Genomic DNA, 13,578 nt, shown 5'->3' on the forward strand with positions numbered 1-13,578 from the left:
CACCCTCATCCCCCACACTGCCAGTCATTAAACGCAGCGTCGTAGTGGCTGATAAAAATAAATGGCCTCCATTGTTTGATTAGCTATTAAAATGGCCTGCTGCGTCGGCTCTAATTGCTCGAAACAGGTGGAGGCCCAAACTTTTTGCAAGTTGAGAAGTTTTAAACACAAAAAACACTAAAATGTTTGGAAATAATTCCTACTGACGTATATCTTATTCACATACCATAAAACTGCAAATAAAAGCCTAATCCCACTTATACGTCCAGTCCCTTTTACTTGCCAGGTGTGACCTCACATTTTGACAAATAAAGGCCCGTCTCAATTAGAAGCCCAGTCTGGTTGTCAAGTTCTTTGAATAAAATTTATAAAAATGTATAATTTATAAAACCAGGTTGTTGGCTATCTGCTGGAGATACTATAGTTAAATGCTTAGATCACGCTACAGCATGTATATATGTTTAAACTTTTGACAGTATGGACATGCAAACAAACGTTGTTAGCTTGGTAAGAGTCTCTACAGCTCAATCATTCAGTTCATTTTAGTGAAACCGGCAGAGTAAACAAGAAAGATGGAAAAAAGAGATTAGTAGATATATGAGACTTTTTTTTAAAAAAAAAAGCCAGGGAAAACAATGTCCAGTGAACTATATTCATAATTGTATATTTAAAGTTATTTTACAGAAAATTATCATTTTTAAGCTATTTTTTTTAGTTCATTTCTTGCTTTGTATTTAATTATTTTTGTTTTGCTTTCTCATTTGTATTTGTTTGGGGTTTTTTTTTGTATTTTTTGGGACAATTTTTCAGGTAATTTTCCTGTACTTTCCACAGATTTCTTACTACCCTCTGGGTCATTTCCTCTTTTGCTGCTCATTATCTTCTTCCCATGTTCTTAAAAAAATAGAATTCATTTCTTTGTGAGAGAAATTAAAAGCCCTTACCATATAGATGCCTGTCCTAAATATAAGCCCATGGAGGTCAATGATTTAGGCAAATAATAGCTGGGGCTATTCATTGAAGTTTTATGGAATTTTAATTAATTTAATTATTTTTTTTTTTACTTATGGGAGTTGTAAACTACATTCACAGTGCATCTATGATTCAGAGTCTGGGGTGGGATTACCTTCACAATGCTGTCAACATGCAGGTGCTTGAGCTGGCGGCTAGCTGCTATAAGTGTTAACAGTACAAATAGTGCTAATGCTACAATCCACTGTACTCTGTACAGTGTAAAAAATACATACTGTAAAAAAATACATAAAAATCACCATGAAAAATATAAAAAGTGCAGACAGGAGGTGCAAGGAATTAAAAATCAAGTTCACAAATGCATTTTGCTGTCATTACAGGGTGGAGTAGGCAGTGTTAAAGAGGAACGTTTTTAGCTTTGACTTCAGAATCGAAGTTTGTCTTGCATCCTCTGGAGGTTATTCCAGGTTTGTGATGCAAGATGACAAAATGCCCCTTCTCCATGTTTAATTCTAACTCCAAGAAAAGATCAAAAACCCCCAAGAATGACATTTATGTGGATTTTGTTTTCCCCACTTCTCGCCCCGATCATTCTCCTTTCTTTTCTTTTTTTTCCTCATTTTTCCCACCCCTCCTCTGTCTGTCTCTCTCTCTCTCACACTGTATTTGTTCAGCTCTGGCTCGCTGTCATTGTGGGCCGTTGTTCTAATGGTTCATCGTGTGGATAACAGTAGCCCCTGGGCCCGTGTAAAGCCCAGCCTCTCTCCTCTTTTCCATTCCATTTCATCTCTCCCTTTCATTTTACTTTTACTTCATTTCATTTCACGGAGATTTGTCCTAATGGATTTTGCTGTGATCCTGGCTTTAATGGCATTTGCTTTTAATGGAGGAGAGTGCACATGTGTGCGTTCGTCGCTGCTTTACTTGCTTGCGCGCGCACTTATGCATCCTCGAGCGAGAAGGTGCATCCACACCTGTGTATCACTCTCTGTCTCTTTCCCTTTACCTTCCCGCCCTGACTCCTGTCTGCTCCTGTTACAGAGGAGTCGTCTCTCATCCCTGTACATAATTCATAAGTGTTGAGCTCTGCTAAATGCATCCGTGAGGCTTTAGATAGAAGGCTGCTATTGGGTCGCTGGGTATAATTCTCCCCAACTTCCACCCCCGCCATCACTAGGAGGAGGAAAAAAACAACAACAAAAAAAAAAAGAACCAGAACAGTAGCATCCAATTTTCCAGCTCCCCAAAAAAGCCATCTATGTGGAAATGGAGCCCTCTCAGCTGCAGAACAACACACTGTATACAATTCATAATGGGAGTGAGATAGGAGGGGATGCTGGTGAGAGTGAAATGGGAAAAAAAAGATTGAAATAGGAAGCAAAAGAGCCAAAAGAACAAGAAGAGAACAGAGTAGATGCTTGGTACCTATGGCTCTCATAATGGCTCCGTGTTCTCGTCTGCTCCTCCTCAGACGAGAGTCTCAGAGGTGTGTTAAAATCGCCTACTTCCTGAGGTGCGCTCTGATACTTAGGCCTTAAAATTTGGGGAGCTATTATTTCTCTCAGTGGGTGCCGGATTCATTGTTTTCTCCCTTCTCTCTCTCTCTCTCTCTATCTGGCGCCTCTCTTTCTCTCCTATCTCCCTCTCTCTATGTCTGTCTCGCCTCCCACTTCTCCCCTTTGTTCTTCATTTAAAATTCTAGTCATACAATATCCGACGCCTCCATTCGTTTGCGGTATTGCCCACCAGGGGTTGCAGCAGCGTTCCTCAGCCAAGAAATTCAATACAATAAACGCCAATAGCGCTGTTATGTGATATCAACAAAAACATAACTTCCTTTTCATAACTTTATTGCTTAGCAGACACAGCACCCGTGGTGGCATATTATGTTTCACACTGTTCTCCGATGCAGAAATCTCAGCCTGCGTTTAAGCCTGTATCTAGTAAATATTCTCAGCTTTTTTTTTGTGCCCAAGATTGTGTTTGCCAAAGAAAAGCCTCCCCTTGTATCCCTCAAAGTGTTTAATGTGTCATAAGATAATCAGGTATTCAAAACAGACTCTGGATCGGAGGCCTGCCAGACCGCCCCAGCTCTTCCATCAGAGGGAAGTATGACAGCAAAGCCTTGAGAAAGTGCCAGCAGGCAGGGATGTGCTTCATCACAGCGATATGGTTACACTCACAGCACTGCTGAGCCAGCAGATTGGTAAAACAGTAGCCTATACTTCAATAAAATCTGGATTTATGATCTGGGTTCTCCTCCCCCTTCTTCTTCTACACTCTAGCTTTCTCCTCCTCTCATCGCGAGCGCGCCTGAAAGTGCGTGCGTCTTTGGAAGACAATTATTGAGATGTATTACTTTAGCTATCCGTCATAGATGAATTGGATAGGTCCTCAGACACACTGTGTTGATGTATGGCATTAGCTTTATCCTTCTCCTCCCATCTGTATTCATCATCGACGCACCACAGAACACCAGGGATTATTCAGAGAGTCTTCTCATCTGGCATAAAGGTCCAGTGTGCAGGATCAGAGGGCGAGATATTGGCAGGAATGGAATATAATATCATAAGCATGTTTTCTTTGGTGTTTAATCGCCTGAAAATAAGAGTAGATGTGTTTTTGTTGCCTAATAATGAGCCATTTATATCTTCATAGGGAAATGCTGCACCACTATGTTCTTACAGTAACCCAGAAAGGACAAACCAAACACTGGCTCTCACGGGCCATTTGTGTTTTTGTGCAAACAATGTCCGAGAAAACACTAATCTGTGTCTTTTAACTGCTTTATTCAGTGTTTTTACAGGTTTGATCACCTGGGGTCTCATTCATAACTATTAAAAAATAAGCCCTGTAAGAGGTATACGCCACTTTCCATACAAAATTTGTCATCTATAAAAACAAACTTGCCAGGAGAATGTACTGAAATGCTGACCCATGTGCACGAACATTTTGGAAGCAGGTAAAACTGGCGATGCAGATGATGCAGCAGTGAATTAAAGCCTGATTGTAGAAACTGATTATGAGAGGAATCATTATATGTTTAATAATACATAGGGAACCAGTCATCAGGGGGTTCTATGCATGCACATTCATGAGATGCTTTGCCTCGACTATTTCAAGTTGAATGTGTGTGTTTAGAGGCCGAGATATGAGGATGATCCACATGTAGACAAATCCACGTTTGGGATTTATAAAAAGAAATTTCACATTGGTAGGCATATGCACAGTTTTTTAAATCTAAATATTCTTTGGTGCACACCATATTTAGCTTTTGTCCATACTTTTAGTATGTATCCTACCTACTGTCAGGAATTTTGCCAGTTGAATTCAATTTGGCTGTTTAATATGAATATTTGATTCCAAATATACTAAACAAGCTAATGGTGCTAACAAGAGTTCGCACATGCACAACATTTTTTGCAGACACTAGATATCAAACAAAAGCTGTGAGCTGTAAATTCACCACTTCTTTACCTCACTGTGCTGTTTCTTTCTCACTCACTCTGTGCAAATGCTGCATATACGCAGCTGCAAAGAGTAACGTGACAGTTAAGAGCACTCACTCTGCAGCAAAATCTGGGGACCAAAACGTCTCCATTAGTACACTGCAAAGAAAAAAAACGACTACTCGACTTGATGCAATCTCAGTCGACTGAGGGTCTCCGACTGATGATTCGAATCTCCGACTTTCAAGGGGCGGTCCTAACACACTGTTTTATAAATGAGACCTCTGGTCCATTTGTTTTTTGAGAGGAACAGACCCTCGGCTCCCGGCAAAAACCTCCTGAATAATGACAACTGAAGGAATCTTAATCAGCAGTCATCACCATTAGATGCCACTGATTCCTACACACTGCTCTTTGAAAAGAAATCCCCAACTCTCTGAATCTCACTCTGTCTTTTTCTGTCTGAGCTTTCAAGTTTTCTTTCCATCTGCCACAGTGCCAAAGGATCCAAACCCCCAGTGGCGGAGGGTGGCGTGGAGCCATGACTGCACCCTGCTGGGCTACGCTGACAGCACTGGCACCGTGCGCCTTTTCGACCTCATGGGCAGCGAGCTCTTCGTCATCCCGCCGGTAAATGTGCAAGTCTCTCCTCTTTAACATCATTAGAAATATCTCCCTTTAAGCTATCCTTATGTCTGAAATATATATTTTTTTGTCTTGTGCATGCATTGATGCTAATTATAAGTGATCAGGATTCACTTGGCTTCTTTTCAGTTTTATCTGCAGATGATTGGTTCAGATTTCTAATACGGATTCATGTTTTGAGCACTGTACATGCTGAATCTGTTTTGTTTTTGAGTTAAATCATCAGACAGATTATAAATCGGGTAAATGCAGCTTCTTGTTCTGACTAAATGCTAATATGCTTTAGCAGATTTGGCTGTATTTGTAGCTTGACGGTGACACAGTTTTGAGGATTCAGACAACCATAATCTTGGCTCCAGAGATTGGTTCTGTTCTTTCAGTGTAGCACACATTTACTGGGCACTTTGAGCTGCCTGTCACCTTTTTTAAAGAAATGTGTCCTTGTCAGACACCCTCTGTGCTCTCTTTGTCTGCCATGTATGCTTTCTTTATTATATGATGCTTCTTGTCATCTCTTTCTTCTTTTCCATTTGCCCTTTTCTTCTCCATCTCCATCACCTCCTCTCTTTAATTTTTCACACGTGCTGCTCCCTAGGTCCTCCCCTCCTTCCCTCCTCGCATGTCTGTCTCTCAGTAGCTCTGCCATTTCAGCTCTGCCATCACTTTAATGCCCTCTGTGTGCTACATATTATCATTCCTCCATTTCTATCCGTCATTCCTTCCGTTTCTCTATTTGTGCCGTCAGAGACGATGAGCGCAGACACTCGTCCTTCTCCCCAGCCACGCTCATCTCTCCAACTCCGTGATCTTCATCCCTTTAGTGCAGCTCTACTTTGTTATGTATCTACAGTATGTGTGTCTGCAACCCCCCAGCTCTGCTCTGCTGTTTCTCTTGTTTGTCACCGTTAAGTGCACACATCGGTGACTTGCTGCTATTTCTGGAGGAGAGGATAAAAAAACGTCAATTTGACAGAAAGTATGCATGGATGAAAAAAATTAAAATTTGCTTCCCTGCCTCCCCCATCTCTCATTCGCTTTCTGTGTCTCGTATCTTTTGTTCCCTGCCTTCCCTGTCCCGTCACATTCTCTCTTAATCTTTTTTTTTTGTGTGTGTGTTCTTTAAGAGTTGCCGCTGATGTGATGTATCTTTGTTGTTTGTCCTTGTAAAGACTCGGTGGGGGCACAGACTGATAGATAATTATACATTGTTTGCAACTTCTTTTGATTTCCTCTGCCATTTACATCACACCGCCGCTGACTCTTCTTTCTCATCTCTGTCTTGTTCCAGGCGGTGAGTTTTCCTGGGGATTTCAGTTGTGCTGTGGCGGGCCTGATCTTCCTGGAGTACACGGCCAGCGCCCAATGGTCAGCTGAGCTGCTCGTTATCACATACAGTGGTGGGCTCAAGAGTTACCTCGTCAGGTGAGAGACTAAACTGTATCACAAATACATCAAAACAAAACAGGGTTTAGGCTCGGGCGGTATGTAATACTTTATACCTTCCTGAAATTTCACCAGGGTATGTGGTATATGGCGGTATAAAGGGTTGTTGGGAGCTCCTTTCTTGCTGCTGGGTTTCATGAACCATTAACGTCAGAGCGTACATATTTTGACCTCTTTGTCTGTTTAATACTGATTTTTGGTACCTTTCTCTAGTCACCTGCGGGTCCCGTAGGCTCCAACACTGATTCATCATGCTGTGTCAGCCAAAAAAATTTCAAATCGGGCCGTGTAGTGTCATTTTTGCAGAACATACTGCAAAAACACGTGTCCATGCTTTAAATTTACATTTCAACTGTGTTTGCCTTTCTCTGCAATTGACATTTCAACTTATTACACTGACATTTCAAACCTTTTCAGCTGTCAGGTCTTCACCTCTCAACTTCTTTTACTCAATTTTGTCCACCTGCTTATGGTCAAGCCAACACTTCAAATGACATCATCTTTCAGTTTATACACTTAAACAGTTGCAAAGTCCTTACAGAAATCCTCTTCATCTGACATTTCCAGCTCAATTAAACACCCACACTCCTGCATTTGAAACACTTTAGCTGAAAAGTTTCAGATGCAAGCACTTTTAAGTTAATCGCTTTCTAGCCATCCCATTTCTGTAGATTTTCTTAGCTGCTTTATTATCATCTGATTTAAATGCGTGTACTGTACATTCAGACCTTTATAGGAAATCGCAGCCTGTCTGTGGTAAGATTTGATGCTGCATGCTTGTCTATATGTAAACGTTAGGGGGAGTGATGTCTCTCTTTGCATACCAATTCCCCTCCTTGCCAGTTCAAATACACATTTTGAATATTTGATTAATGACATCTGATTTTTCTGCATGCATACCTGCAGGAGTCTGCGTGTGTGCTTTCCTCATGGCTGCACACGCCTTCCCTTTTAATTTGGTGTTATTTAATATGGCATTATTTCAGAGATTTCCCATTTCAGTCTGTATGATTGCCGCTGTCACAGTGAGCCCCCGGTGCGCCGACACTCAAAGACACGGGATGAGATTGTGCATGTGTGCTGAATCTCGATCAGACGACATCCCGCACATGACTTCCCACTCAGTTCTGTGTGTGCAGTGATGTTTGCCGAGAACGGAGGAAAATGCTGATTTACTTTTCTTTTACGTGCAGATAAATAGTGTTAGCTGCCTTTGAAGCTGTCTGTGTCTGAATGTGTGTGTGTGTGCGTGTGTGTGTCTGAGGAGGTAATTAAGATGTGGGAGACATTTGCTCCAGATTTACTCTGAAAGTGCTGGCTTGTTTTTAAAGGTTCATTTTCAGAATGGATCTCATAGTCACTCCTTCTCTTCATACGACTGCATTCCAATATTGTCGCTCAAACACTTTGAATTAGAATTTCAGAATTATAGCTGAGCGTTGACAGTAAGTCCTCTCTCTCACTCTGTCTCTCTCTCTTGCTCTGACTGTGCCAGCACTTTGGTATGTGTGTGTTTGTGTTGTGTGTGTAACATACACACAAACATTTTACTGCGGCATAAACACCTAAATGTCTGGAGGAAGTTGAACAGTTTTGTGCTCTTTTTCTAACCCCGGGGTTCCTGCAGATCCTTAAAAAGTCTTAAAAGGCACTGAATTCATTAATTTAAATTAGGGCCTTAAAGGTCCAGTGTGTTGGAGTTTTTAGTGGGATGTATAATCAGAGATGGAATTTGGTATAATAAGGATGTTTACTTTAGAGAGTAATCACCTAAATGTAAGAGTAGTTGTGTTTTCATAACCTTAGAAAGCATCATTTATATCTACATAGGAAGTGGGTCCTCGTCTACAGAGTCCCACATGTTGCACCGCCATGTTTCTACAGTAGCCGAAAACAGACAAACAAAACCTATAGGTGCATTTGTGTTGTCGAGTCAGCCACCATAATTAACAACCCTTCTGCGACAGCATTTAATTTTTTAATAAAATTAAAAAATTATAAAATTCTTTGCACCACACTCTCAGAGCGCAGTTTGTATGCTGGGCACAGACGGAGCAGCAGAACACCAGTCATGGTAAAAGAGAAGCTTAACTATTTATTCTACTGGGTGTAAAAGTTTGTATTCACTTGCAGCAGCTGCTCCTCTCAACCATCTCGCTGATCTGCTCAGCTCAGTTTTCCACGCTGTGAGTCACAAACTGCTGCTGAGGAAAAAATGAACTCATGGAGAACTTTATGTGCGCCGCGTTCACGGATCTGCAAAAACTTCTGATTTTAAAGAGGGCACAAAGAAAGATACAAAAGGACACACTGGCCTTTAGAAGGAACAAAAACAGAAGTTTGCTGTCGTCCCCCACCCTGCGTCATCAGCTACCGCCACACAAATAACCTTAAACAAGATCCCACTATAAGCCTGAGAGACGTAAAAAATAGGATTATTAGGACTATTTGACCACTGAATGCACATGTCCAGTTACTGAACACAGCTCATTGATTGTTTGCAGTGAATTGGCTTTTTTTTCAAGGCTTTCTCTTGTTGCTTGTGTGTAAATTTTTTATACGATTTGCTTTAACTTTTTGATGTTGTGTTTTGGTCTGTTTATTATTTTATGTGCAGCTCTTTATGCTGCATTCTTGGCCCGGACTCCTGTGCAGCACAGATTTTGAACCTTAATGGGAATATTCCTGGTAAAATAAAACTGAATAATAAAAAAATATATATTATTATGTGTGACATTACAAAAGTCTTAAGTCATAATTTTAACTTTCCTAATGGTGCAGGAACCCTTTTTCCCACTTTTATTTTCTTTACCTCCTTGTCTTCTTATCTCAATACAGTTTACAATGCAGCAAAACATTTCCCTGATGACACATGCCCGCACAAATTATACAACATCTCCTCTAGTACCAATCTAATTTAGATTGCCCACTTAAATTAGATTACATATTTTGCCATGTCTCATTTTAATTGCAGCTGGGATCTAAATTGCTCCGTCATCTTCCTCAAAACAGCTTTGCCGCACCATTAACGTTTTGCACGTGGGTGTTCGTGTTTTGATTGTTCATGTGCCAGAGTTCAATTATAGGTGACTCGTCATTTGACTTTGCGCTCTCTCTCTCTCTCTCTCTCTCTCTCTCAGTGTGGGAACCAATCAGAACTTCCAAGAAAACCACAGCTTCAGTTTCTCTGCTCACTACTCCCACGGCATCACCTCGGCTATTTACCACCCTGGACACCGGTAAGTTAGTTGTTTCTAACAATCCAACACCCTGTCAGCCTTGTGCGCTCGCAGAATGTAAGTAAATATCCTGAATAATGAACATTTTTGCCAGAATTTAGCTTTAAATCCATCAATGGCAGCATAATTAATGCCTCTAGCATTCACTTGACACCCTTAGTACGTTTGTTTTTCTCTCGTGGCCTCCACAGTCCAAGCCAGCTTCGATTACAACAGTGTTTCATCAAGAGTGTTGTTCGTACATTTATATTCAAACATCTACAGACATCCTTTGAATCAATTTTCATCCTTAAATCCATTCCAGATGATGCTACATGATGCCATGTACATCTTAAATATCTGCATTTGAAAGCTGATGAGTGATTTCAAACACTTTCATCATTTGACATCATGGGGCAATGTGGAAAGATGCCAACATGTTGTCAATATGCTCGTAAATATGTATCGTATTGATCCCCCGTGCTGAACTTTGTGTGGTTTTATTGCATCTCAGTTGACTTGAAGTGAAAAAAGCTGTTTTGCAGACATGTTGAAACACTTAATAAAGGGATCGTTCAGATTTTTTGGAGTGGGTTTGTATGAGGTACTGATCCATAATCAGTGTATTACATACATGTTAGTCGGCACGTCCCTGGTTTGGTGAAGCAGACAGGAGTACTGACACAAAGACTAAGCAATATACTGTTGTAGATGGTGTCAGCAATAAAACATATTTTAGTCTCTTATAAAAAGTCTAGTGGTGTACCGGACTCAGAATTATGCCAGTCGAATCTGATTTGGCTGTTCAATACAACTACTCAATGATTTGTTCTGTTTTTCATACAAAGTTTTAAAGATAAAACAGGACATTCAGCGTACAGCATTTATTCATAGGCTTGTAAACAAGCTAAAGGCCCTAACGGCAGATCGGCAGTGTGCAACAACATTTTTTGCAGACACTAAAACAAAAGCCACAGCGTGTATCATATTTAGTTGCTGTGAGATCAGTAGACATCACTGAACATAGAGCTGCAGGTCTACTGCTGCCTCAAGCAATTGTTTGTGTTATTGTGTGACTTGTGTTATAGTGTGACTCTTGTTCACGTGATTGGTCAGGACTGTTCACATATGTATTTAAGACGACATCTTGCAGTGTAAATCTGGTCTGATGAAGAACAGTCTTGCTTGAAACACCATTTTGGCCCTGCAGTGTTTGAGCCATTGTGCCTTTTTACTTTTCGCTCATGTTTGGTTCAACACCTGCTCCAAGTTTGGATTGATTGCGCGTGCAAACTTTTGCTTAAGAATTTTAATTCTGCAGTTACTGAAAATATCCTTAATAAAAGACCATAAAAAATGTTTTCTTTATAATAAGTGTTAGGCCACCATCATCTCTGTCAGGCCCTGCGCAACCGAAGAGGCTTAAAATAGCGCGCCTGAAGAGCATCTGAGCAGACACTTTCCCTTTATTTCTAGCGCCGTCTGTTGTAACCCTCCAACATCGCAGCTCCAGTTGCATTGGGCGTCTTGTCATACCCAATAGCTGTCATAGGGCCAAAGAGTGTGTCCCAGCCTCTCATGAATCGTCAGCGAGCTAAAATTGCGTCTGGTGGCTTTGAAGAGACAATAGATGTGGACTTGAAGCTGTTACTGGCTTTCCTGTTGGAACAAGCTGTCTGTGGAAAGATAAAGCGGTGAAAATATGCTCAATATAATGCGCACTTCAATTGATATCGACTGTTCTTTCTAAGGCAGGACTTTTTTAGTTTGCTGAAATACACTTTGCTTCTGCCCTTGCCCACAGCTCAGCTTGCTGGTGTGTCGGACTTCATCCTGCTTTTCCAAACTGGGGGATGTGCCAACCCCCATCTGCTGTGTTTAATACACTGTCTGTGGATAAGTGCATCATGTAAAAAAAATCTGAACTATCCCTTTAGTAACAGGAACACATAATGAAATAAGCATAAATCAACACCAGAAAAAGAAGAAAAAAAGTCTAATGCAGACATTCCTGCACAGGCATGAGATGTTACATTATGGAACAAGGCCAGCTGGCCTACTCAGGAATAAATGAACCAATCACTTTAATGCAATACCTGCAGGAATTGACTATCGCAGTCTCTAATGCGTCCTTGGCCCTCCTCACCACGTGGCATTCAAAGGTTTCGGTTAATTATGTCTGGCTCACACCCGTGACCTTACTGTTTTCCACCACGCTCCCCCAGTTTGCACGCACCAGATTTAGTTTGGCCCGTGAAGCTCGGTTTGGCAGCTTAATGGATTTTGGCAGCTACTGTCAAGTGTTTGCCAACTGATAGATGAGATGAAACTTTAATGATCCCTGTGTGAAAACTGGGTCAGCAACAGAGAGAATAGGATAGAGGTAAGAAAAAGGCAAGGTGAGAAGCTGGGTATGAAAAAGTAATTTCAACAGCTGAACATACAGATGGAAAAAATCTGTACAGTAATAAAGATGTAAAATGTTAGTAGACATTGCGGAAGTGTTTACTAGTGACAAGTTTAAATTATGCGGCACATGTGGGAATACAAACACTCAGAAGTGTATTCAGATGTGCAGTTAGACATTGTGATCTTTTCATTTTCAGAGAGAGAGAGTTAATAAGGAATCTGAATCAAGATCCGGTTCCCAACTGTCTGAATTACTTGCCTCTGAGCTCATCAGTTCCTTTTATCGATGCTGACTCCGGTTGCTACGAGATTTTCACTATATGGCAACCAGACAATATTGTCATGTCACAATATTACTGTATTACAGAGTCATTATTACTATCAGTTACAATGACCCTTAAATGAATGAGAACAGAAGGTCGTTTTTTTTTTTTTAGTTAAACAGATAACTGAAATAAAGGTGAGATTCTCAAATTCACACCTGCGGCCAGTTTAGAGTCACTAATTAACCAGACCTGCATGCCTTTAGACTGTGGGAGGTAGCCAGAAAACACATGCTGACACAGGGACAACATGTAAACTCCACACAGCCAGCCGGGGGGTTTCGAATCCTGTTCTGCAATATGGTGCTATACACTACGACACCGTGCAGTGCTAAATTCAGTTTTATAGTTATTAATATACTGTATAAGTCATTAAAAAGTCCTAAATTTGAATTTGCAAGGTCATAATTTTCATATTTTATCTAATATCATTAATCCATCTTTTATTTCTTCTTATCAAATGACTCAAGCTCTTCTGCATAGAAGTCACATTTCTGATGTTATAAATCTTAAAATGCAAGTGCAACCTCATAGTCTTTTTTTTTTTTTTTTTACTGTGCACATGCACATACTTGTTGGCAAATATGTACATAAACCAAACTCACTCTGCAAAGAACCTCAAATACTACCAACTTTCATCTGCAATGCTTGAATAAGAAAAAGATGAAAAATAAATCTTAAATTTGACAACAAATAATGTTAAAAAGGTCATAAAAAGCATTACATTTTAGTGTCTGATACCTGCAGAAACCATCAGCTCTTGTCTCTCACTAAATGTCCACTTTCTGTGCACCAGGGGGCAGTGTTGAGCTGGACAGCGCTGCTCCGTCCACCTCTTCCCCCTGAGTTCCTGACCATTGTCGCATCTGTTCTGTTTTACTGCAAAGAGAGAGCCACAGATCACTGTGGTCATTGTGGTATTCTTTGTGTCTTTAGAAAACATCGATTCCAGCCAGACTTTTAACTCTGATAGATAACTTTTAAATCCACAACTTGGCTACTTCAGTGTCACTTCAGTGGTGGGAAAACTCACTGATACCCTGGCTTAAACTCCAGGCTGAACGATGACCTCACCGTGACCTCATTAATTTGCTGTCCTTGTTATGCGGCGTAAATTGA

The 13,578-nt window shown here is 40.7% G+C and overlaps 1 protein-coding gene across 1 annotated transcript in view; it reads left to right on the forward strand.

Moving 5' to 3' along the window:
* nbas (NBAS subunit of NRZ tethering complex) overlaps positions 1-13,578 on the forward strand; it is a 220,608-nt gene that overhangs the window by 8,061 nt on the left and 198,969 nt on the right. Inside the window, exons 7-9 of the mRNA XM_042503247.1 lie at positions 4,918-5,051; positions 6,355-6,488; positions 9,650-9,748. Of these exons, the coding sequence (XP_042359181.1) occupies positions 4,918-5,051; positions 6,355-6,488; positions 9,650-9,748 (367 nt within the window). The remainder of the gene's footprint in view (positions 1-4,917; positions 5,052-6,354; positions 6,489-9,649; positions 9,749-13,578) is intronic.

Source organism: Plectropomus leopardus, chromosome 16 (genome assembly GCF_008729295.1).
Source record: "Plectropomus leopardus isolate mb chromosome 16, YSFRI_Pleo_2.0, whole genome shotgun sequence".
NCBI lineage: Eukaryota > Metazoa > Chordata > Actinopteri > Perciformes > Serranidae > Plectropomus > Plectropomus leopardus.